This window comes from Cordyceps javanica, chromosome 3, assembly GCF_051103115.1.
Source record: "Cordyceps javanica chromosome 3, complete sequence".
NCBI lineage: Eukaryota > Fungi > Ascomycota > Sordariomycetes > Hypocreales > Cordycipitaceae > Cordyceps > Cordyceps javanica.
In genome coordinates this window covers 3,430,636-3,453,887 of record NC_139297.1, presented here as the reverse complement: position 1 = coordinate 3,453,887, position 23,252 = coordinate 3,430,636, and the positions used below count along the sequence as shown (strand labels likewise).

The 23,252-nt window shown below is 52.6% G+C and overlaps 12 protein-coding genes across 12 annotated transcripts; 6 read left to right on the top strand and 6 right to left on the bottom strand.

Annotated features, from left to right (window-relative positions):
* Window positions 1-194: 194 nt before the first annotated feature.
* On the top strand, window positions 195-752 carry V2A60_005239 (mRNA splicing protein SMD1; the record flags this gene model as incomplete). Its single annotated transcript, XM_083256551.1, has 3 exons — window positions 195-208; window positions 320-369; window positions 457-752. The coding sequence occupies 3 exons, from the start codon at window positions 195-197 to the stop codon at window positions 750-752; spliced, it is 360 nt and encodes a 119-aa protein (XP_083112677.1).
* A 484-nt stretch (window positions 753-1,236) lies between these two features.
* Window positions 1,237-2,007, bottom strand: V2A60_005238 (S-adenosylmethionine-dependent methyltransferase; the record flags this gene model as incomplete). Its single annotated transcript, XM_083256550.1, has 1 exon — window positions 1,237-2,007. One exon carries the CDS (start codon window positions 2,005-2,007, stop codon window positions 1,237-1,239), a length of 771 nt encoding a protein of 256 aa, XP_083112676.1.
* Window positions 2,008-2,324: 317 nt separating this feature from the next.
* On the bottom strand, window positions 2,325-2,624 carry V2A60_005237 (uncharacterized protein; the record flags this gene model as incomplete). The annotated part of the gene is made up of 1 exon (XM_083256549.1): window positions 2,325-2,624. One exon carries the CDS (start codon window positions 2,622-2,624, stop codon window positions 2,325-2,327), a length of 300 nt encoding a protein of 99 aa, XP_083112675.1.
* Window positions 2,625-4,281: 1,657 nt separating this feature from the next.
* V2A60_005236 (alpha/beta hydrolase family protein) lies at window positions 4,282-6,735 on the top strand (the record flags this gene model as incomplete). The annotated part of the gene is made up of 1 exon (XM_083256548.1): window positions 4,282-6,735. The coding sequence occupies one exon, from the start codon at window positions 4,282-4,284 to the stop codon at window positions 6,733-6,735; it is 2,454 nt and encodes an 817-aa protein (XP_083112674.1).
* A 94-nt stretch (window positions 6,736-6,829) lies between these two features.
* V2A60_005235 (uncharacterized protein) lies at window positions 6,830-7,396 on the bottom strand (the record flags this gene model as incomplete). Its single annotated transcript, XM_083256547.1, has 2 exons — window positions 6,830-7,335; window positions 7,390-7,396. The coding sequence occupies 2 exons, from the start codon at window positions 7,394-7,396 to the stop codon at window positions 6,830-6,832; spliced, it is 513 nt and encodes a 170-aa protein (XP_083112673.1).
* Window positions 7,397-8,213: 817 nt separating this feature from the next.
* V2A60_005234 (DNA repair metallo-beta-lactamase-domain-containing protein) lies at window positions 8,214-10,754 on the top strand (the record flags this gene model as incomplete). Its single annotated transcript, XM_083256546.1, has 1 exon — window positions 8,214-10,754. The coding sequence occupies one exon, from the start codon at window positions 8,214-8,216 to the stop codon at window positions 10,752-10,754; it is 2,541 nt and encodes an 846-aa protein (XP_083112672.1).
* Window positions 10,755-11,020: 266 nt separating this feature from the next.
* Window positions 11,021-11,616, bottom strand: V2A60_005233 (Sm-like protein LSM2; the record flags this gene model as incomplete). The annotated part of the gene is made up of 4 exons (XM_083256545.1): window positions 11,021-11,052; window positions 11,112-11,214; window positions 11,321-11,468; window positions 11,603-11,616. 4 exons carry the CDS (start codon window positions 11,614-11,616, stop codon window positions 11,021-11,023), a joined length of 297 nt encoding a protein of 98 aa, XP_083112671.1.
* Window positions 11,617-12,516: 900 nt separating this feature from the next.
* V2A60_005232 (Alpha/Beta hydrolase protein) lies at window positions 12,517-14,343 on the bottom strand (the record flags this gene model as incomplete). Its single annotated transcript, XM_083256544.1, has 3 exons — window positions 12,517-12,809; window positions 12,872-14,168; window positions 14,236-14,343. The coding sequence occupies 3 exons, from the start codon at window positions 14,341-14,343 to the stop codon at window positions 12,517-12,519; spliced, it is 1,698 nt and encodes a 565-aa protein (XP_083112670.1).
* A 623-nt stretch (window positions 14,344-14,966) lies between these two features.
* V2A60_005231 (uncharacterized protein) lies at window positions 14,967-16,604 on the top strand (the record flags this gene model as incomplete). Its single annotated transcript, XM_083256543.1, has 1 exon — window positions 14,967-16,604. One exon carries the CDS (start codon window positions 14,967-14,969, stop codon window positions 16,602-16,604), a length of 1,638 nt encoding a protein of 545 aa, XP_083112669.1.
* Window positions 16,605-16,899: 295 nt separating this feature from the next.
* Window positions 16,900-19,833, bottom strand: V2A60_005230 (snoRNA-binding rRNA-processing protein DIP2; the record flags this gene model as incomplete). The annotated part of the gene is made up of 2 exons (XM_083256542.1): window positions 16,900-19,765; window positions 19,817-19,833. The coding sequence occupies 2 exons, from the start codon at window positions 19,831-19,833 to the stop codon at window positions 16,900-16,902; spliced, it is 2,883 nt and encodes a 960-aa protein (XP_083112668.1).
* Window positions 19,834-20,092: 259 nt separating this feature from the next.
* Window positions 20,093-21,278, top strand: V2A60_005229 (Arp2/3 complex, 34 kd subunit p34-Arc-domain-containing protein; the record flags this gene model as incomplete). The annotated part of the gene is made up of 5 exons (XM_083256541.1): window positions 20,093-20,154; window positions 20,205-20,449; window positions 20,516-20,938; window positions 20,988-21,137; window positions 21,199-21,278. 5 exons carry the CDS (start codon window positions 20,093-20,095, stop codon window positions 21,276-21,278), a joined length of 960 nt encoding a protein of 319 aa, XP_083112667.1.
* Window positions 21,279-21,860: 582 nt separating this feature from the next.
* V2A60_005228 (thermonuclease family protein) lies at window positions 21,861-22,704 on the top strand (the record flags this gene model as incomplete). Its single annotated transcript, XM_083256540.1, has 2 exons — window positions 21,861-22,238; window positions 22,300-22,704. The coding sequence occupies 2 exons, from the start codon at window positions 21,861-21,863 to the stop codon at window positions 22,702-22,704; spliced, it is 783 nt and encodes a 260-aa protein (XP_083112666.1).
* Between the last annotated feature and the right edge of the window lie 548 nt (window positions 22,705-23,252).

Below are 23,252 nucleotides of genomic sequence, written 5' to 3'. Positions count from 1 at the left end.
GCCGAATCACGTGCGGCTGGTATTGCCTAGTCACGTGCGTTGGACTCTGAGCTTTCCAGAGTTGGTTTTTCGGCGTGCTATCGACTCGAGGCGGGCTTGCAGCTCCACCGATTCAAGACCGGTGACAAGGCATTGCGCGGGACCTGTGCTGAGAGTTCAAATACTCAGGTACTTCTAAGTTGAAATACGACACGATGAAGCTCGTAAGGTAAGTGATGGACTTCCCTGGCACTCAAGAGTCACCGAGTTCAGCACGCGACTGGCTGAAGGCGGACATCAGTGTAGCCTTTCAAGATTACAGCTAACCCTCAGCGACTAGATTTTTGATGAAGTGTGTCAACGAGCCGGTGACCATTGAGCTCAAGAATGGTATGTCTCAACATGTTGGCGAGCGAACGACCGCCGCTGGCGAAGAGCATTGCGAATGGTTTTGACTAACAATACTCGATGTTATAGGCACCATCGTCAACGGCACCATTTCATCAGTGACACCTCAGATGAACACTGCTCTGCGCACCGTCAAGACGACCCCTAAAGGCCAGGAGCCTATCTCCCTCGATACGATGAACATCCGTGGCTCGACCATCCGCTACTTTATTCTCCCCGATTCGCTCCCTCTGGACACGCTATTAGTCGACGACGCACCCAAGCCCAAGAACAAGGCCCGCAAGGAGGCCGAGCGCGCTAGTCGGGGACGTGGTGGTGGCAGAGGGCGCGGTCGCGGTCGTGGCCGTGGCCGTGGTCGTCCTTGAACGGACCACTGGGATGAGGACGGGAAAGTCCTTTCGGCTCCTGTTGGTAGCCTGAAATGCGACGACAGCAGCGGCAACCCGAATCGACGTTTATGGAATATCCTGGAGGCGATCATCGCCATTGCCCAGCGAGGCTTACGGCTTGGCGCGAGTTTGGCAGAGGGGATATCGAAGCGAGCACCAAAAGGACAAGAAGAAGCAGGGGTGCTTTAGAAATCACGATCAAAAAATCTGTGGGGTTTCGATGGATCAGGCGTTTTTGGGATGTTTGGCCATATTGAAAGACGCGCGGAGAAGCGCACTCATGCACTCTGGGCGTCTTAAATTGAACCTATCGCTTTTGTATTTGTTTTAGGCGGAAACGAAGATACCGAAATCATGCCAGGTGCCTAGAATCGACGTCGTGAATGCAGGAGTTTTAAGTCATCAATTCGTAATATATATGCCAGCTATATACAAAGAAGTACCGAAGCATGGTCAGTTACTAGGCAGCGTCATTCCATACCCTCACAACCTGCAGCTTTTCCCAGCCAGCCGTCTTGCCGCTCGATCCTACTGTCTCGGCCCTCCAGCCCTGACCTAGCTGCTCTGCTATCTTCCTCTTGACCAGATCCGGCTTATTCTGCGCACACAGCAGCACGTATGCACATCCACGTGTCGACAGGATCCTCCCCAGATCTGGAAGCAGCCTATCCGTCGTTTCCATGCCGTCGGCGCCGCCTGCATACGACAAGGCAAGCAGGTAAGAGTCGTCATCAAACGACGGGGCGACGGCGGCAGCCGCTGGCATGTCTTGCGAAAAGGTCCCCGGTCGGACGGGCATCTCAGAGGTGGGCACGTACGGCGGGTTGAATATCAAGACGTCTACCGCGCCCGGGCGGAAGCACGACGTCAGATCCGCCATGCTGGAGCCGAGATACGTGCCGCCGCCGTTTGAGGTGGAGGCCTGCTCGTCGACGGCGGCCTTGTTCACCGTGGCGACGGTGGCGCGGCAGGCGTAGGCATTCATGTCGATGCCGGCGGTGAGGATCTCGGGCTTGCCAAAGATGGTCTTGCATTGCGCGTTGACGAACCCGAGGACGACGCCGGAGCCCGTGCCAATCTCGACGATGAGCGGCGCATGGTGGGCGAAGCGGTTGGTGAGAAAGGTGCATTCCGCGGGGGACGAGAGCGTGTCGAGGAGCAGGAAAGAGTCCTCGGCCGGCTCGTATACCCGCTCGTATGGAACATGCGAGGTATCTGGAGTGGGCAGCATTTCTGGACTTGTGCTCATGCGCGGTAGTGTGTGTAAGATGGTTGGTTGCTGAAAATGTTGTACTGGTCGTTGAAGAGTTGTATAAGTGGGGCATATATTGGCACAACGACTTACACGACGGGTTGCTGCGAAAATGTAGATAGCTAAAGGTTGTACGGAGTACTAGCAGCGGTATTGATACAAGTCATATTGCGATGGCTTTTCCATCAGAGCCGTCTCCCCCAGCCACGATATGGAGATGTCATGGTTCTGTCCTTCCATCCGCCCACCCAGTCACGGGTTGCAAGTTGCAAAGAACGCAAGAGAAGAGCAGTGTGTCAAAGCACAACGCAGCGATGCTTTGTGCTCCCCAGTCGAAAGTCGACTCCCCAGTGCCCTTCCAGGTCTGCCGCATCCCTGCCCCAGGTAAAGCCCCATCCCACGTCATGCACCAGCCGCGCTACATTGGGATCGTACGCGCCGTGCAAGTCGCACTGGGGGCAGAGCCTCGTCTTGGTCTTGTAGAACTTTGGCCTGGCCTTGATGTGCCCGCCACGTATGTTGCCGACGTGCTTGCCCGTGATGGGGTTCACGGCGACGCTTGCGCCGACAAAGCTTGGGCAGTTGGTGAAACCCATATAGGGCAGGCAAGGCTCGGTGACGACTGCCCAGATGTGGCTGCAATGAAGATGTTTGAAGTAGGTAACTATGCACATGATGTTTTCTTGAAGGTTTGAGGTTTTCTGACTTTTGCTGAGGTGCATTAGCTGGGCTGTGTTGCTGTTCAAGTATGGTCGTGATACTCGCGAGCAGGGTTGTGAATCAATGCCGCTCACGCACCGGCCCTGCCTGCCACATCAGTGAATCACAAGGCGGACAACAGAGTACCCTGATGCCAATTTTTCTTGATTTCGCAAAGGGTCGTAAATTTCTTGTCTCACTTTCGGCTTTTGAGTGTCATGGTCTTTCTTTCTTTCTTTTTTCTTCAGGGGAGATAGCATGGTGGTGTTGTAGTGCTCGCATAGCGAATTGGTGTATTTTGACTTTTACGCTTTGCATATTTTATACTTAAAAATTGGTCACATTGAAATATTACCAGTCCCGGTGCGAGCTCTACTTTACCTTTTTTTTCCCTATCTGATTTATACTAGCTATAACTTTTAGTGTGTGTCTCAGTCTGTAGTATGTAGCAGCTGTTGATCGAGATAAGGCGAGGAATGGCGGCGGTGCATGAGATGTCGCAGAGTCGAATTTCTCAACAAATGATGGGACGGCAACAGCACCTTGGTCATCGAATTCTAAATGTTGTCCTCTTTTTTTTTTTGGCCTTTGCTATTTGCCTTTTCATATCCTTCTTCTCTCTCTTCCTCGGAGTGTCATTGTTATTTTCATTTCATGTTTCATATCTTTCGTATTTTTCTTCGTAGACTATTTTTGGGCTGAACTTCTTTTTGTTTTTGTTTTTTTGTCCAGTTTCTTCGTATCACTCTATTCATTTTGCATTGCAAAGATCTATGCAGTACCTGAATAAGTCTTGGCCAGGGTCATTCTTCTCTGTCCACTGCGGCCAGCTGCCAAGCTCCCCAGGTACCTTTGTGAATACCCACCTATAAGTAAAGAACTCAGTAAATAGCCAGGCACGGAACAAATTTGGGGCTTGCAGGCGGTTTATACCAAGACAGTGCCTAAGATACCCTGCAATTGTTTTCAATGTTGGAAAGATGCGGTGGCACCGACGCGCGGACGCTGCAATACATGGATTACATGGCACCATTCCGACAGCGGATGTTTTTGTACGCACCGCCCTTTCCAGAACCCCCCCCCTTTGCTGTGCCACTGGCGAGCCAGCAACATCGATTTGAACATCCGGCACCACGGTTCGCCGTAAGAATGTCTGCATCTGTCTTACCGGGATATATAACAAAAGAAAAAGGAAAGAAAAGAAAAAAGTTAACCACTCACACGCAATAGATTTGCTTGCCTTCCCTCACGTAGCGCAGGTGCCCTGGCTGGCTGACTGCCTGGTACGCTGTTTGCTAAGACAAAACACAGTGGGTCACGCTCGACGGGACTGCGTTCCGGTTACGACCTGCCCATTCGCCCTTGGCGCAAGGCCCTTGATAAAAAGGACCTTTGTGTCCTCAACCAAATTTCTTCGCTCAGGCGCATTCTGAGACGCTTGACTGCTTCTACAAATCTATAAATTCTTCATGACCCCAATCTGCTTTCCTTGACAGCACCAGAGTCTCCAACTTCCTCGTCACTGGTCGTGCCTTGGCCCTTGGAGCTTACACCATGTCTGCCTCTGCCGACACCGCAGCGGTGGCTTCAGGCTATAAACAGCCACCACCCGAGATTTTGGATGTGATGCGTGCGCCCTCGCTGCCCATTCCTGTCTCAAGCCCTTCTGGTGACAGGATCATTCTGGTTTCGCTAGAAAAGTACCCTTCCATCTCGCACATTGCTACCCCGTACCTGCGCCTTGCTGGTGTGCGGGTGGAAACCGCTAATCACAATCGGCGCAACACAGCTGGCGGCCACGGCATTCGAACATTTGCCTACAAACTCGAGCTGGTCCAGGTCAAGGATGGCAAGACCGTCACCATCGCCCTGCCTGCGGACGCGCGCACCACATCTCCCATCTGGAGTGCCGACGGACGCTACTTTGCCTTTGAGAACATCACTGCCGCCTCTGTGGAGCTCTGGATCGGCGACGGGCAAACTGGTGTCGCCCGGCAGGTTCCAGGCGTACGTCTAAACTCTCTGCTCGAAGGCGAGGTTACCTGGATGCCTAGTCAGAAGCAGCTTCTTGTCAAGCTCGTCCCCAACGGCCAAAACCCCCCACCAGTCGAGCCAACGGTTCCGCCAGGTCCCATCATCCAAGAGACTGATGGCAAAAAAGGCCAGAGTAGCACCTATGAGGCTCGCGACACGCTCAAAAACAAGCATGATGAAGCCTTGTTTGATCATTACATGGCCTCCCAGCTGGCCTTGGTAGACGTCGCCTCACTCGCCGTTCAGCCTATTGGCGAGGTCGATCTTTACCTCAGGGCAACAGCTTCGCCTGATGGCAACTACATCCTCACTCTTGCGATTACGAAGCCGTATACTTACAACACTGGATATTGGAGGTTTCCATGCAATGTCAATGTTTGGGACCTCGCAAATCTCACGAGCATCAAGTCCCGGACAGTCGCGTCACTGCCTTTGGCTGAGCGTGTCCCGATTCGCGGCGTCCCTTGTGGCCCGCGCAACTTCTCTTGGCGCGCCAACGCTCCCGCATCTCTAGTCTGGATTGAAGCACTCGATGGTGGTGATTGGGCAAATGACGTCAAGAAACGTGACAAGGTCATGCTTCTAGAGGCGCCATTCAACAAGGAGCCACGCGAGCTTCTTCGCACAGAATACCGCTTCAATAGTCTCACTTGGGGGGAAGATCCATCATTTGCCATTCTGATGGAATTCGATATCAACACGCAGTGGGAGCGTCGCTACATTGTCAACGTCGACAAGCCTGAACAAGAGCCCAAGCTCATTGTGGACGTATCTTACAATGAAAGATACAATTACCCTGGTCAGGCTGTGCTTCACAAGTTGCCAAACGGCTTCAGCGTCATATACCAAGCCGATAATGCAATCTTCTTCAGAGATGAGGGCTCTTCAGAAGACGGCGATCGGCCTTTCTTGGATCGCTTCGATCTCGCAACTATGAAACCTAGTAGGCTGTTCCGCAGCAGCGCGTCAGCCTATGAGTCCTTCATCGTTTTCACGAACGGTTCGGGGTCAGCATTCCTCACATTGCACGAGTCTCCCACTGATTCTCCAAATGTCTTTCAACGCACACTCGGAAACAGTATCGAAGCCCCGGCCGGTGAGGCCGTCTTTATCACCGAGACCCGGGCTGTTACCAACATCCCGAATCCCACCCCTCTCCTTTCACAGATAAAGAAGCGCGTCGTGACATATCAACGTGACGACGGAGTTCAGTTGTCGTTCAATCTTCACACACCACCAGGGTACAAGGAGGGCACTCGCGTGCCGACCATTCTCTACGCCTATCCCCGTGACTTTGCCAGTGGCTCGCAGGCAGGTCAGGTCACAGGCTCTCAAGCGCGCTTTACTCGACTTGGAAAGCACAAGTTTCTCTTGCTTTCTGGCTACGCTGTTCTTGAGAATGCGACTTTTCCAATTGTTGGCGACCCCAAGAAAGCCTACGACACATACTTGGAGCAGCTCGTTGCAAATGCCAAAGCGGCAGTTGACAAGGCTGTGGAGATGGGAATAACGGACCCAGATCGCGTCGGAGTCACAGGACACAGCCACGGCGCTCTCATGACGGCAAACTTGCTGGCTCATTCGAACATTTTCAAAACCGGTGTTGCCACGAGCGGCGCTTACAACAAGACGCTGACGCCCTTTGGGTTCCAGAATGAGCGCCGAAGCGTATGGGAAGCACCCGAACCGTACCGCAAGGCGTCGACATTTTTCTTTGCAGACAAGCTGCAACATCCCATTCTCATTATCCACGGAGCGGATGACGCCAACCCTGGTACGACACCTATGCAATCATCTAACTTTTATTCGGCGGTGCGTGGAAATGGAGGCACGGCCAAGCTAGTTCTTTTACCGCACGAGCCGCATCATTACCAAGCCAAGGAATCTCACGAGCATGTCACTTGTGAAATGCTAGACTGGTTTGACAAGTATTTGAAATATCCGTCAGAAACACAGCCTGATTCAAAAATATAGACTTCATTTACACGGCGTTGGGGGAGGTGGTGTAGAAGTAGAAGAATTATTTATATAGAGAAGGGTACGGTTTTTATTAGAATAGAGATGCGGCTCATTCTTGCGCCTTTCTGATCATTGAAGCGTGAATGCCTTTCCATCCGCCTTCCGACATGGATTTGACCGTGCTCATGAGCAGTCGTGATGCTATAATCACCTGTTCCTCTACCAGCTCGACCGTGCCACTTTCTGTCTCTTTGACAAGCCAGAGCGACTCCATGGTGACGCTCATGGGGCTACGAATGCGTACAAAGACGCCGTTCTCAACGTTGATGAACTCGTATGCGCTGACAACATCCGAGTCCCAGAGACCAGCCGGGAGAGTATGTATCTTGTCGGTAACACGGTAGCAGTCGGGGTCACCCGTGGCCGCGACCCCACGCGCCTCGGGGATGGTGGGGGCTGGATTTGTGGGCGTGGCAATTGCTTCGTATTTTGCCATGTGAGGGTTGTGCTTGATGTAGTTTTCATGGTTCTGCAGCCCGTCTACCAGCTTGGAAGCGGGGATGCCATCCGGGATGGCGGACACATGCACAAGAGTGCTGGTCGTGTTGAACCAAGCTACGCGGTGGTTAGCAGACAAGCAAGCAGCCGACGAAGGGAGAAAACTCTCACATGACATTTTCCAGTCTTTTCGTAGATTTGCAATGCTGCTCGCAGCAATGTGAAAATGTCAGGTAGGTGGTGCAAGGTAAGTGGTACTGCGAGGCCGACGCGCGGAGTCAATAGCGGATGCGTTCCGTCCCGAACGCTGCAGTGGCTCGGACTAGCTTCATGTTACATGTCAACATGCACTAGCAGACTGGGTCACCTGCTATCTCATCCATCTATCGTGAAAATCATACTTGAGTATGTATTGCGGGCGAGGTGAGCATTTCAAAAAATGCACATGTCGATCCGCGATGCGGCTGGTGGCGGGGTGTGTGTCCCGATCTGTGTGCAGAAGCTGTCGCCGCCACTGCAAAGCGGTATCGCAATTGGCAAGTGACAACCAGCACCAAAATGCCGATGATGATGTCAAGGTAAACTACAAATAGGATAGCTGGACAGTACTTATACACCACTTAATTCATCAGGATACAAATTCCCGGGTGCGCCACTACAGACAGTCATTCACGACAGCCCACTCACTACCTACTGTAAGTACCGCCTGGGCATGTGACTTCGCGCCACTGCAAATGGCGTTGCGCGCGCTGTACCGTGTTTTTTGCCCCCAAAACTTCCCCACTAAGTTGGCTCCATCACGGAACACATCTTCACGACCAGGTAGATACTGTCTACAACCACAATCGGCCACACTCCACCGAGATCCGAATCGATAATCTCCGGCTTCATCAATTACGAATGCTGTTTTCACTTCCAGTCGCCGATTGAAGGCCGCTGCTCGTATATATACTTCCATCGATGCCCCTCCGTCAAATCCGAGCGTTCGCCACACAATGGTAGCCCTGGCAAATCGTAATCGAGCGGTCACTCCCCGAAAGCCAAGCTCGACATTCCAAACGAACAAGAAACCAGCAAAGCCAAACGGGAGCATTCTCAAATTCTTTCAAAAGACGGAAAAGCAAGAAGGTTCCTTGTTCGTCGGCACCATTACAGAATCTGAGCCCACCCCCACAGTCGCTGCCGCCACCGAGAACGGCGCCAGTCAAGATTTGTATAGTCATAATGATGATGTCGGCATCGGCGAAACTGAGTCTCCAAATAAGAGGCGGAGAGTCAGCGAAGGTGCACACGTACCTGTTTTAGTTGCGCCAGCAAAGCTCACCCAGTCTTCAGCTACGCAGCCAGCGAAGGTCAGGAAAGTTGCAACACCATTCATCCTGGACTCCGAGGACGAGGACGAACAAGAGCACGAAAAGAATAGTCTCTCTCCTAGAAACTCTCCCGATGCAACGGCTGGTCTGGAGGAGGAAGGGGCCGGCGATAAACATACATTAACCAGGATTAAGCCTGTCGCCAGCGAAAACCACGATGCCGAGGCGGACAAGGAATCCATAAAAGAGCCCCCGAGCCTCAAACATGAAGCCACTAGTGGCAAGTTCAGTATCACCGACGAGTTTGAAGACATGGACGACACAGATATGGACACATTCGAAGGCGACGAAATGCGTGAGTGGCGCTTCATGAGAGAGCAAGCTCGCCTAGAAGCTGAAGAGTCGGGGGACATGACTCTGTTCAATGAGACCTTTGGAGAGGACCCGTTCCAGGAAGATGGCGCGGCACAGTCTTGTCCGATTTGCTCAGTCAGCTTAGCGGCTGTATCCGAGGACGAGGCATCCAGGCACGTCAACGCTTGTCTGGATGGCAATCCATGTCCGCTGCCGAAATCTGTTGAACAGCCACCATCTCCCACAAAGGTTGAAGAGGTGCCGGCCGCCGAGGTTGGTAAACGCTTCATGCGAGCCGCTATCCCCCGCCCTGGACAAGCCAATCCCTTTGACCTGGCTGGGAAACAAACTGGGTCCAAGTCGGCATTCTCTCAACTAATGTCAAGCAATGCTGAGGATACGGCTTGGTCGGCAGCAGCGGCTGCCGAGACTGCATCAAGGGGTAGACCTGCCTACATGAGAACATGTCCATTCTACAAGATCATGCCAGGCTTTTCCATCTGTGTCGATGCTTTTCGCTACGGAGCTGTAGAAGGCTGCAAAGCATACTTTCTCAGTCATTTCCACAGCGACCACTACATTGGTCTAACTGCGAACTGGATGCATGGCCCGATATACTGCAGCAAGGTCACTGGAAGTCTAGTGAGAAACCAGCTGCGTACCGCAGCAAAATGGGTTGTAGAGCTGGAATTTGACAGGGAGTACGACATTCCCGGGACAGATGGTGCAAAGGTTACCATGATCCCGGCAAATCACTGCCCCGGGAGTTCCCTGTTCGTGTTTGAAAAGATGGTGGGCGAGAGGCACAACAAGAGCTTGAAGCGAATACTTCACTGCGGCGACTTCAGAGCATGCCCAGATCATGTCCAACACCCCCTTCTTCGACCTGATGTCACAGATCCTATATCTAGCAAGCTCAAACGGCAAAAGATTGACATCTGCTATCTCGACACCACGTATCTCAACCCTCGATACTCTTTCCCTCCGCAGAACGATGTCATACAGGCATGTGCTGATCTGGTTGTTAAGATCTCACCAGATCCGAACTGCAAGGACGACATCTGGGATTCGGCGAAAAAGGAGGCCGGCAAGACTGTCAGCAAATATTTCCACAGTCCACCGACAATAGAGTCGGAGAAACCTGAAATGAAAAAGAAGCTCGGCCAACGCGTGCTTATTATATGCGGAACATACTCCATCGGAAAGGAGCGTATATGCGTTGCCATCGCCAAGGCCTTGCGCACTAAGATTTTTGCCTCGCCATCAAAAATAAAGATTTGCAAGCAGCTGGGAGATCCAGAACTATCAGCGCTTCTGACATCCAACCCCATCGAGGCACAAGTCCACATGCAAATGCTCATGGAGATCCGCGCCGAGACATTGCAGGACTATCTCAGCAGCTACAAGCCACACTTTAGCCGGATTGTAGGATTCCGTCCATCGGGCTGGAACTTTCGTCCCACAGATAGCAAGAGCGTGGGAGCGAACACGGCCCCGTCCACGATTCCGACACATCAGCTCCTTCACGGCAAGGGTTGGAGAACGCGCTTCGGCGCTGCCGACTTTGTACCCCAACGAGGCAGCACAAAGGAAGCCATGTGCTTTGGTGTTCCTTATTCGGAGCACAGCAGCTTCCGGGAGCTGGCTCTGTTTCTGATGAGTTTGCGAATTGAGAAGGTCATTCCCACGGTAAACGTCGGGAGCGAGCAATCAAGAAAGAGAATGAAGGCGTGGATCGATAGGTGGCTGACTGAGAGACGCAAGTGTGGTCTGATTCAACCACTAGTAGAAGGTGGCGATGACCCTGACAACCTCAAAGTGGCGCTGTGGGATGGAAAATCTAGCAATGGCGGTGGTGCTTGGTGGTGATGTAATGATTTTGGCTCGATTGAAGCTCATCGCGCCGGCACCTCCTAGCAGGGATGATATACGGCGTTTTTTGGCATAAATTTTTTGTATTCCAATGTGTATATACCTTTTTGTAACGCCTAACGAACCCATCATAGCACAGCATACAAGTCTGTCATGAAATACATTATCGGGCGCTGTTTCGAACAGACAGCCGCCATGCTCATTAACTGCAGCAACAGTTTGGTTAAAGAAAGCCCTGAATTTCGTTTGCCTCGTGGTTTACATTATTTGGCCTTTGCTTGCTGTGTGGCAGCCTCTGTGTCGCGTTAGCGGCTTGCAGGGGGCCAAAATTGGGATGCTCAAAGGGACCCTTACCTCTGCGAGTCGCGTCCTCTAGCAGTTGGGTGTCTACTGAAGAAGCAGGGAGGTGGACGTAACGGACAACGGATCCTCGAATAAAGACGTTCTTGACGGAGCTCTGCGACGAAATGGTGAGTACAAATGAATACAGCCAATGAGGGCTTATGAGATCCGGGCAACGCCCGAACGGGCAGCGGCCGGCCAGCGCGGAGGGTAAGACATACCAGGTGAGGGTACTTGAGCTCCTCAATAACGGAGATGTCGTCAAGCTTGATGTTGAGGTACTGGTCCACGCTCTTCAACGTACCCCGGAGCTGGATATCGTTCTTGAGCTCTACAGTGACCTCTTGGTCGATGAGCGTCTTGAAGAAGCTGTTGCCCGCTCGCGTCAGCGGAACAGTAGCCGGGCCACCCGAGTTTCGCAGGAGCCATGCCTCGTGCAGACGGGTCGAGGACTTTTGTCCGTCGAGCCCGTTGCATCGAGAAGTAGCCGAACAAAAACTCACCTGAAGAAGAGCATGGTGGGGTGAGATCGAGTGGGTGACGGATTGCGGGTAGCGAAGAAGCAAAGGTCGATATTCGCGTGCCTTTGTATGTAAAGGGTAGTTACGGCGATTGGGCTTCCTCGGCGGAAAGGTTTTCTCTCCTTGTTAAATGGCTTGCGTTTTGGTGTAAATTATAAGGGCATGAGGCTCCTCCGACAATGCCGCAAGGGTAGCCCAAAGGACGTCAAGCTTCAGAGGCGTTTGCGGGTGCATCACGTGAATCGTGACCCATTAACCACACGCTGTACAGCGCCTGTCGCGTTGCTGCGCGGTACAAAAGGTGGGCACCACAGCAGCGGCGGTAATTGGCAATATCTATTTCAACATGCCTCCTAGTCTACTAGAAGGCGTTCCCTCCTACTAGAGCTGTATACCCGCTTGCGTTGGCCATGTTGAACTATATGTCGCCAAATTTGCACCGCGCAGCAACCCGGTAGCTATGAGTCCGGGAGCGAGCCCGGGAGCGAGCCCCAGAATGGTTGAGCGATAACCTGCAACTTTCTATGCGCCATCAAAATTGCTCCCAGAAACGAGGCTGATTAGAGGTCAGAAGAGCACTCCTACGATTCAATTCGGTATTGGGTCCACATACATCCTGCATAATAGCCTTTGCAGGATGGTTGTTCCCCCAGTACACAGGCTTGTCATACGCTTGACCAATTGTCGATCGAGCGCACTACACAACGGTCAACTGCAGGGGCTCCCATTAGCACTTTCGGCAGGAACAGTAGCTATTTGAACTGTGATGATAGCAAAAGTATAATGTAAACGGGCAAAAGGTCGGCAAATTGAAAAAAAAAAGATCAAAAAAAGAAACTCATGAGCAAGCCTAATATTATGTTATGGTCTCTAGTTTTCTCGTCCTACCACCTGGTTCACATGCTCTCATGGAGGGCTCTCCACCAAGCACAGCGCTTCTCGCTGACAGTACTGCGGGTGACGGCACTTCCTTTGTCGCCAATGGTGACTTGCTGCTTGTTTGCACCCCAGCTCGGAAAGTGCGTCTTGTTCCCATCGACGACGAGGTCTGGGCGGCCATATACTGCAAAGCTGGTAATGGCGGATACCAGAGTCTCGCGGGCCTGGGCGAGCGCAGGGGGGGAATAGGGGTCGTCAAAGGTATACGCGAGATCTTGCGTGTGCACGCCCGGGGTCACGGCAAACTCGTCTATGTTTCTGGTGTGTCAGCCGCGTGTCTCTCAAGATTTCAAATCGCAGTCTTCAACGTACAAGCATGGGCAGCGCCGTTGGACGCCTCGTTCACAGCGAGAAAGTTGCAGTAAAAGTACGCGTCGCCGTTGATGGTCATTTGGCGAGAGCTCTGATCCATATAGCCCTGAGATCCATCGAATAAAGAAGGGTAGATTTGGTTGGAAAGCTCATCCAGCTGGCTCGTACTCATGCCAGGCATGGTGGTGGCGATCACCTTGCGAACTGCATCGTCGGTCTTCGCAGCGGGGTCGAAGAAGAAGCCTCCTTCCAGAGTGTCGACAGCGCTGAGGACCCTGACAGCTTTATCAAAGTCGCCCCTGCGAAGCAAGACGTCCAAGTGCGCCGGCATGGACTTGGCATCCTTGACCATGCCAAACACGTACGACGTCGGTGGTGCGCCGCCGATTTGCTCCGAGTTGGCACGGATAACCGCAGTGGAGTCCAATTTACGAGCTTCCGCCAGCGAGGAGACATTGAGGCGCGTCAGAAACTCGTCAAAGGCACCAGCCGGGGCCACGATCGTGGGGTTCATGGCCGGGGACTGGGCGATGACTTGGGAGAAGGGCGCCTTGACACCGGGACCGACCATGAGAGCAAGAATGGAGCCACCGCCCCCAGACTCGCCCATCGCCGTGACGCGGTCGGGCGCGCCGCCGAAGAGGTGGATGTTTCGCTGCACCCACTCAAAGGCGAAGCGCTGGTCCAGGAGACCGGCGTTTTGGTCGCCGTCTTGGAGGACGGCCGGGCCGGACAGGAAGCCGAAAGCGCCGAGTCGGTAGTTGAGAGCCACAAAGATGAAGCCGTCTTTGCTGTACTGCTGGCCCTTTTGCATAATCAGATCAGGGTTGTACGTTGGCTGGGGGAAGCCAGTCTTGGACCCGAGCACGAAGCCGCCACCATGGACCCAGACCAGCACCGGGACGCCGTGGAAGCCACCCTCTGGCTGTCGCTGGGCTCTCTCCCAGATCTTCTTCGGGACGTGGACGTCCAGGAAGAGGCAGTCCTCGGTCGTCCCCTGGGTCGTGTCGATGGGCAGCGCCGGCGCGTCCTCGATGGCCCGCTCCCAGGCCGAGAGGTTGAATGGCGCGCCGCGGGTCGAGAACTCGTCAATCGGGACAAAGGCTTTGGATTGCCAGGCGGGGATTCCCTGCGGGCACGTCCTGGGCTCGGAGCCGTTGCGGACGGTGCTGCGGTCCGCGAGCGGGTAGGACGGCGCGCGGAATCGAAGGTTTCCCGTGGGTGACTGCGCATACCGAATGTTGGAAAAGGTGTAAATTTCGGACGTCTCATTGTATGATAGTGCTTGGTGGAGTTCCTAGACAGAAGCGTGGTGGTTTAGCTGTGTGAGGCCGGCATGTTTAACAAAGGTTCAATCGGCGTACATATCCCAGATCGACGACAGGGAGTGAGCTTCCCGAGGTCGGCATGGCGAGGGCTCTGGAGCTGAAAGTGGCCGCAGCGACGGCCAGGTTGAATGAGCGCACTTTCATTGTTATCTTCTGACTCTTCTTTCTTCTGGTTCCTGTTGTTCTTATTGTTTCTTATTGTTTGCGAGAGAGCTGAGAGGATGAGGCAAGCGATGTGATTTTGAAACTCAACTTCTCGTGTCGGCAAAGGGTCCTTTTATATTCTTTCCAACGACTCGACAATGTACCCCTACTTCATAGGCTACTACTATCACCTCGCTGCCGCCTCCATGACCAGATTCCAACGAACTCATACTCTGCCAGCTCCTAGCTCCAGTGGCCTTGATTAGTGCATCAATAAGGCTGTGTTGCTCTGCTGACGGCGCTTGCCCGGTTGAGAAATATAGGATACCCAAAGAGGTAAAGTTGCCTTTAGGCTCGGAGGAACTTTGGGACTCTCTGCAATATTGTAGCCCTGTGGGTGCATAGAAAATTGCACAGCCTCTGATTGAGTTCCGCCGACGGTGACGGACCCGTCCGCTTCACGCCTCTCACCTTGTATTTACAATATGGCAAAAATCGGATCTGACCGAATATGGTAGTCTATCTTTCACCAAACTCTAGAGAGCCCTCGAGGCACAAAGTCTCAGTGACGACAAATTTGCCCCGACAGCGGATATATTTTTAGGCCGGGGCCGGCTGTGGCGATGGAGCCAGCGCCCAAGACGTTTCTGTTCGTCAACAAGACGCAGTCATCTCGGGTCCTCTCCCGCGCCGAAGGTGCCGAGAGGATACATGTTCAGAGCCACTCCCAGCAAGCCCGTCGGTCACGGGAGAGCACGGCGGCGGTGGCGGCCCATCAACCGTGGACAGTCACCACCCATGTTGTCAACTCACAGAGCGGCGCAGCCTCAAGGAAGGCGAAGGCGCGATCGATACAGGCTAGATCATCGGATGAGCATTGCTTCCCGATGATGGCTTCGTCTCAAGCGACTGGATCCCATCGTCGACAAGTTGCGCGAATGCTAGGAAACCAGGCTCTTACCCAATGTCCGTCGCGCAACGGCTCGGATCCGTTCAATTGCACGATAGCAGGTAGTGATATCTCGCACTACCACCATGTGGTAATGGGATTTGTTGCAGGGCAGAGCACGAAAACTACCTTCTTTGCTGAGGCCTTCGCGCCGGGCGGGATGCAGCGCCGGTCACTGCCCATGAGGCACGATGCGGCCCTCGCCAACAGACTACGGGGCTGCATCCAAGACAAGGCCCTCATGTATTCGACTCTAGCCTACGGAGCAAACCTTCTTGGCTGGATGGGGGGTGTTTCCGACGCGTTCAAGCCTGCAGAACACTTCACGGCACAGGCCATCCAGGCGGTCCGCAGGCGCATCGTATCCCCTCCAACTTCATCGACGAATCCTCGAAGCGAGTCGGACTCACAGCTCGCCTTGTCTATCTACAGTCTCGCCATCAGCGAGCTATGGAAAGTCATGCCTCTTATGCGAAATCGAAGCGCCGGTACTAACGCTTCGCCCTGGAGTATGCAGCCGAAACAGCTGGCACCCACCTCGCGAATGCATCTGCAGGCTCTTTTGGAACTGGTCAATAACTCTGGTGGATGGGGAGCCTTTGATCCCTATGTCCTTGAGAGTGCCATTCTCGTTGACAAGTACCTGGCTTGTTGGGAATGGACAACACCCTTGATTGCTATCAGCAGCCTGCCTGCAGAGTATAATTTGCCGATTGCTGATTTCGACCCCACGACGGTTGCTCTGGGTCGCAAGCTGCTGGCTATGAACTTGAATCCTCAAGTGACGAATTCCATACAAGAAATTGTCCGGTACGTCTATCTTGCCAAGCAAGCATGGGCGCTTGCGCCACTGCCGTTTGATGTACAAAGCAGTCTCTTCTTCCAACTCCAGCGGCTGATGTACGAGCTTCTATGCTACACTGGTCTGGAGCCCGTGGATAATTGCGTACGAGTCGCTGCGCTGGTCTTTCTGCAAGCCAACATGTTATATCGCGGGGCGCACATTTGCGCCGCCACTCTGGCTTCGCAGCTTCGGCCAGCGCTGATGCTGGCGAGATTCTGGGAGGACACATTCGATCCTGGGTTGCGATTTTGGTGTTTGACATCGGCCCTTCTCTTGACTGAACCATCACCCGACGATGATTGGTTCAGGACCATGCTACCCGGATATCTAGACGAAATCTCTCAGTCTTCCTCATCTCTAGACGACGCTCGAACTTGCCTCGAGGAATATCTGTACCTAGATGAGAGACAAGGAGGCCAGCTCGCTGATGTTGTAGGTAGGATAAGTAGAACCACAGCAAACACGTAAACGATGGTGCTGTGCTTCAGTAAACTGTATCAATTTTTTGTGAGATCTGGTATCCTTTGGCCATCGCCAATGCTTGGCAGTTCGCACTACAAGTACTCAGACTGAACAAATGGTGGCAAAGCACGGGAAATAGGGACCACGACCAACATTCTTACTGCAAATGCTTACTGTGGTCTGCAATCAGCTCGCTGATGGCTTGTCTATCACATTTGTATTCAGGGGTTTCGGTTTGTTCAAAATCGAGTTGATAATTTCCAGTCCCAAACAAGAAGTATTTTCTTTCTAAACGCCCTGTTCATGCTACATGTACAAATCCGCGCTTCTTGGCGCTTCTTTCCAGATTTTCCTCCTCCCACGTGTCGTCCACGTAGTCCTTGATGCTGTTCTCGCGGATCTGCATGCCCACCACCTTCAGGGCGGCCAGATTAAATCCCATCTCGTCCTTTTGCTTCTTGAGCGTCGCGCGCAGATTTGCGCGGATGCCGTCGAGCATAGTTTTCATGGCGCGGCTGGCCACGATCTGCTTGTGGTGCGTCTTGAGCATGAAGAACAGGATGCGGCAGGTGAGCGGGATATTCATCGACCGCATGGTGAAGATGTTGAGGAACGTGAAGAGCATTGGTACTGACGCAAAGGGTAGCACCAGCAAGGCGTCGTGCAGCGCGGCGGCCTTGATTTTTTGCAGCACTGACATGACGTACGTCTCCGCCGTGATGTTGCCAAGGGCCATGAATACAATATGTCGCTGAGGAGCAGCGGCGTTGGGGTTGATCTCCTTTGCTTGCTCATACTCTTTCATGAGGTTGAGGTCAGCCATACCCAAATCAAGCGCCTCAGCTATTCGTTCTCCAGCCATCAAGGTCTCTGTAGTTTGTTTGCTGGCGGCGCCAAACTCGCCGTCGGCATCAGCAGCATCCTCGTCGCGCTCAAGGGATGTGGTCAGAGTGCTCTCGTACAATTCCTCTATCTCCTTTTCACGCTCTTCTTCGAGGAAAATTTGCTCGTCCGTTTCATCCCAAACACGGATGCTCTTATCGTGGCCCGCGCTGACGAGGAAGTTGCCACTATGACTTACAGCTATAGCCCAGACCTCTCCGTGGTGGCCATCGAGACGCTGGATCTGTTCGAATTTGTCGCCATCCCAGTAGCGAATCGTTCGATCCTTACTGCTGCTGAAAAAGTGGTGACCGTTGCTATCTGAGTTATGAGGCACAAATGCAACTTGAAGAATACTGTCTTGATGGCCGAACAAAGCCTTGTGGCAATCGCCAAAGTCCAGACCCCAAACGCGGATGTTCTTGTCGGCCGAACTTGTGACAATCAGCTTGCTATCATACGATATGTCCATGCTGAGTACAGGTAGCTTGTGACCGTAGAGATTGAGATATAATTTGAGAGAGTCGACGAAGAATACTTTGACGGTGTTGTCAAGAAGAGCCGCAGCAAGGTACTTTCCGTCTGGCGAAAACTTCAGGCAGAGAATGTCATCTGACACCTTGAGCGTTCTTGAATGTACAAGCTTCAGTTTGGGGGTTGTTCTTTTAGTACCGAGAACTTCTTCTTGGACTATGCGGAAGTCCCAGAACTTAGCTGACTTGTCGGCACTGCCAGACACCACAGAACGACCATCTGGGTGAACGTTCAATGACCAGATCGCGCCTTCATGGGCGTCAACGCTATCGAGAAGAGCAGCCGAAGCTACATCAAAGAGTTGCAGTTCACCGCTCTTGGTTCCAACTACAACGACCTTGTCTCCAGGCAAGAACGCGCAGCTCAGAGCGTACCCGCATTCAAAGGTTCGAATGCAAGCCTGTGTTTTGACATTCCATATTTTCAAAGATCCGTTTGCAGCCGTCGCCAGCATCTTATCATCAGAGCTCAGAGAGAGAGCTCTAATATCAGCCCGGTGTCCAGGAAGATCAATGGAGAGTGCTCGTGTGTAATCAGGAATATCTTGCTTTGGCTTCTTGTCGCTCTTTTCTTTCGAGGGAACATTGAAGTACTCCAACTGGTTGTTCGTGGTGCCGACCAGGACGTGAAGTCCTTTTTGCCCACTAGGTAAAGCCCATGCAGCAGAGCGCAGCTTGCCTCCTGTTCTAACCACAACGTATTGAACAAAGACGTCGGATATGTCTGCTGATGCCACATCCACAGCTGCTTCATCTTCTTCGGCCTCCTGTTCATCCTGCTTGGGATCTTTTTGCTTCTCACGACGCCTGCGTCGTTTCCGCGCAAGCCCCTTCTTAACTTCGGCTTCGGTTCTCATGCGCCAGATCTCCACAGCCTTGTCTGAGCCGTGAACAGCGAAATAGTCCTTCTTAGGGTGAAACTCGACTTCCACGGCGCGATCTTTATGCTGACGATGCAATATTCCACGGTCGGTAATGAATTTTGTAGAAGCAACGTCGACTTTGCCAGCACTGGCAGCTAGGCCATCAATGTCGAGAGACCAGACCTTCATCTCTCCATCATTTCCTGCCGTGATGCATCCCTCAGAGGCGGGTGAGACCCCAAGTGCCCAACATTCACCATTGGTTTGGGAGATGTGGGTTTCTATACAGTGTCGAGAGGAGAGATCCCAGAGTTTGAGCAGCGAGTCTTTACCAGTCGTCAATATGAAGCCGTCGGCGCTTTTTTCACCATCTAGCACCATCGCGCGGGATCCATCTTCATCATGAACTTCATGATCCGGCTCGATAAACCGTAGGCCGGTGATTTGATCCTTGTGTCCTCTCAGTTTAAATTGGCCGACTTCAGCGACGAGGTCCCATATGATAACGTCGGTGTCTTTCGATCCGCTTGCCAGTCGAATTCCGGATTTGTCGAAGTCGAGTCTGGTAATTGCTGATTTATGGCCATTAAATCTCACTATGACGGTAGAAATCTTGCTGTCCCAGAGGCGAATGCTACCGTCCTCGTAGCCGACAGCAAACACGTCCTTATCGGTCTGGCTTTGCGCAATGCAGGTAACTGGAACAGAGCATCTGTCATCACGCCAGCGGCTCACCAGCTCGCCCTTCTTGATATCCCAGCAAAGGACTTCCTCATTTGCTGCGACAACAGCTTGACCAGCGCCTACGCCGTTCCGATCGTTCGCAATCCAGACGATGTTCGAGCTGCTCGATGCAACCACGCCGAAGGCTTTGGCATGTTCGTACTTCCTAAAGCTTTCTTCAGTAAAATTCATGCAGAAACACTTCGGGCCTACATACAGGTACGATTTTACCATTTTGAGTACTGTTTGACCGCAATTGGTCTTGGCTAGAGATCATCACCAAAAAGTTCGACTAGGCTTGCGACCGTCTAAGTGGGATTTTTTTTTCTGGTTTATCGATAAGTTCCTGAGCCACCTGCACTTGCGTCACGTGGCTCACTGTGGCTCGTAGTTGATGATGTGTGAGTCTCCCCTCCTGCCCCACTAGGAGACGTCAACAGCTAACAGCTCCTCCAGGCGACGAACTTCGGCATTGCAGCAGCAAACCTCCACGATGCTTCTTCTCGACTACCAGAACGTTCTTATTCAATCGGTTTTGACCGAGCGGTTTTCTGGGTAGGATAGCGTTTGGTATATCATACTGGGTCGTTCTAACCAATGTACAGAGCCCCGCCAGCCTCCATTGACCAGACAGTCTCCGACTTCGACGGCGTTACATTTCACATTTCGACCCTTCCCGAGACGAAAACCAAGATCCTTCTTTCGCTTCAAATAAGATGTTTTGCGGATCTTGTTCAGTACGGTGCTGAACAAGTTTTGCAAAGAGAGTACGGAGACTACATATGCCCTGTTGAGAATGGCTATGACTTTTCTGTCTTGATCGACTTGGAGAACCTACCGGAAGGAAAGGGTTAGTCATATCTCCAATTCCCCCACTATGTGTTGTCTGTGATTATAGTGCTTACAATTGTGTCAGAGGAACGCGATGCGCTGGCCCTCAAGTTTGCCTTACTAAAGCGGAATGCTATGGCTGCGCCGCTTGAGCAGGCCTACGAAGAACACTACAAGCTCAAGGAAGAAGCTGCGAAATTCACATCGGAGGAGGCGCCGCAGGACATTCAAAACGGCGGCCAGGTCAAGGCTATTCACTACCGCGAAGAGGAGGCAATTTATGTCAAAGCTGCGCACGACCACGTCACAGTCATCTTCAGCACAGTATTCCGGGAAGAAACGGATAGAGTATTCGGCAAAGTCTTTATTCAAGAATTTGTGGACGCGCGCAGACGTGCAATTCAGAATGCACCACAGGTCTTGTTCCGCACCGACCCACCGCTGGAACTGCAGGGTGTACCTGGCGTCAAGAGCACCGGCACTGGCGAGATTGGCTACGTTACTTTTGGTGGGCTTTATCTTTCTTTGCTCGGTGATGAGGAAGCTGACATTCGTAGTTCTTTTCCCTATGCATCTCACCCCTCAGAGAATGGAGCAGGTTATCTCGCACATTCAGACATTCCGCGACTACTTCCACTACCATATCAAGGCTTCTAAGGCCTACATCCACTCGCGCATGCGCAAGCGGACCGCTGATTTCCTCCAAGGTTGGTTTCTTAATTTTCGTCTTGAAGCTACTCTGCCCGTCATGGAACTAACGATAAGCAGTGCTTCGGCGCGCACGACCCGAGAACGAAGAGCGCGAACGCAAAACCGCGACTGGAAGATCTTTCAAGGTACAGGGCTAGTTTCAAGGTTGACTGTATGGGTTTAGTATTACTATCTTGTGAAATTTTCAGCGTATCTCCTAGTGTTGTAGATGGGCTATAGCCACCAGGAACCATTTCGCAGCAAAGTCACATGGTACTTTATTGCACCGATCAAAGTTGCTTTTGTGCCACACTCTGTCTTTACTCGCCGATATATCGTGCCTATATAATCCGTAAAAATATTCTCAATCAATCAAAAGTAGATGTGGCGGGGAGATCCGATCTTATTTTTTTGACCTGGCTTCTCGTAGAAGGGGCGTACTACCCTGGAGCCGGGTGGGTATATTGCCTGGTTGGTCTACCCCCAGACAATCGTAGAATGGCCTGTTAGGTGTATATATAGGTATTCAGTGGTGCTCCTCAGCGTTGTGTTTCATTTTCCAATCAGCCTTGATTTCTAGTATGAAGTTATCTATGTTGGTTGGCTGATATGTGCACATGTCCAAATAAGTGGGTAACACCTGGCGATCTACATCTCACGGATCGACCGACCATTCACTTCCCCGAATAACCACATCTCTTGTAGTGCGAACAATCCGACCTCCGGGTCGTGAAAAAAAAATGGTATGGCCATTTGGATCCTCACCACCAGATAGCGACAAGCCCGAGCCCAACGACAAGCGGCGGCCAATTGCATGGGACAAGTCGCTCGGTGAGGTCGCCGACCCGTTTGACGCAGCCAAACAATGGGCGCCTGTGGTGGTTTCCTCGCTTGTCGGCCTCGCTGCGCTGCAGCTCTACGCAAACTATCTGCGGCGAATCCCTGGCGCAGCATTTATAAAACAGTCTGCGTTTCGCACGAAGACACTGTTTGGCCGTGTAACGAGCGTTGGTGATGGTGATGGTTTTCACTTGTTCCACACGCCGGGCGGCAGAGCCGTAGGCTGGGGCTGGCTACGGAAGGTGCCTGAAAAACGACGGGAGCTCAAGGATCGCACGGTAAGCTGTATGCAGAGAATATTACCACACGGGCCGCGTGGCTGACAATGCGTTGGGACAGATATCGATTCGACTTGCCGGGATCGACGCGCCCGAGGGAGCCCATTTTGGACGACCGGGGCAGCCGTACGCGGACGAGGCACTGAAATGGCTGACAGAGTACATCCTGCATCGGAATGTGCGGGCGCACATTTATAAGAGAGACCAGTACAACCGTGTCGTTGCGACAGTCTACGTCTGGCGGTTCCTGATGCGCCGCAACGTCGGGCTGGAGCTGGTGAAGCGGGGACTGGCGACGACATACGAAGCGAAGTCGGGCGCCGAATTCGGAGGCATGAGGAGAGTTTATGAAAGGGCGGAAGCAAACGCCAAGAGAAAGAAACTGGGCATGTGGTCCGGCAAGGCCAGCGAGTTTGAGAGCCCACGCGCGTACAAGAGCCGATACTCTAGCCACGAGGGCGAATGACGTCGGGCAAAATATTTGAGTGCCTGGGATTCTACTCTTGTGTATTCTCGAGCGAAAGGACGCAAAGCGCGTGATGCCATGCCGAGAGCTATGTCTGACGAGCGCCGCAGTCCAGCGATGTCCCTCGTGGTCACGTATAAAATTCGTAGCTAGAGAGTATTGCACCTGCAAAAACAGGCGTTCAGCCATGCTTGAATCCACTAATGTAGCAAGCCTAGCTCTGCTGGGACCAACGATTGCACTGATCTTGTTCCCCTGCTTGAATCTCACGAGCGAAGGCGTGACTTGGACTTGGAACTCATCGGCTACATGTGAAGAGACATCCACCTCGATCTCGGAGAGGAAAGATCATCCTGCAGTTTTGTCATTCGAGCGTCTTTCGCGATGGTGGTTGGATTTGTTGTAAAATGCACAAACATGTACGGGCGGCTGCTAGGTTTCTTTTATGAATCTAGAATGGCACCAGACGCTTACATGACCCGCACCACCACACTTGCAGAGCTTCGCGAGTGCCACATGATGACCAGCATTTCACGACATCGCGTAAA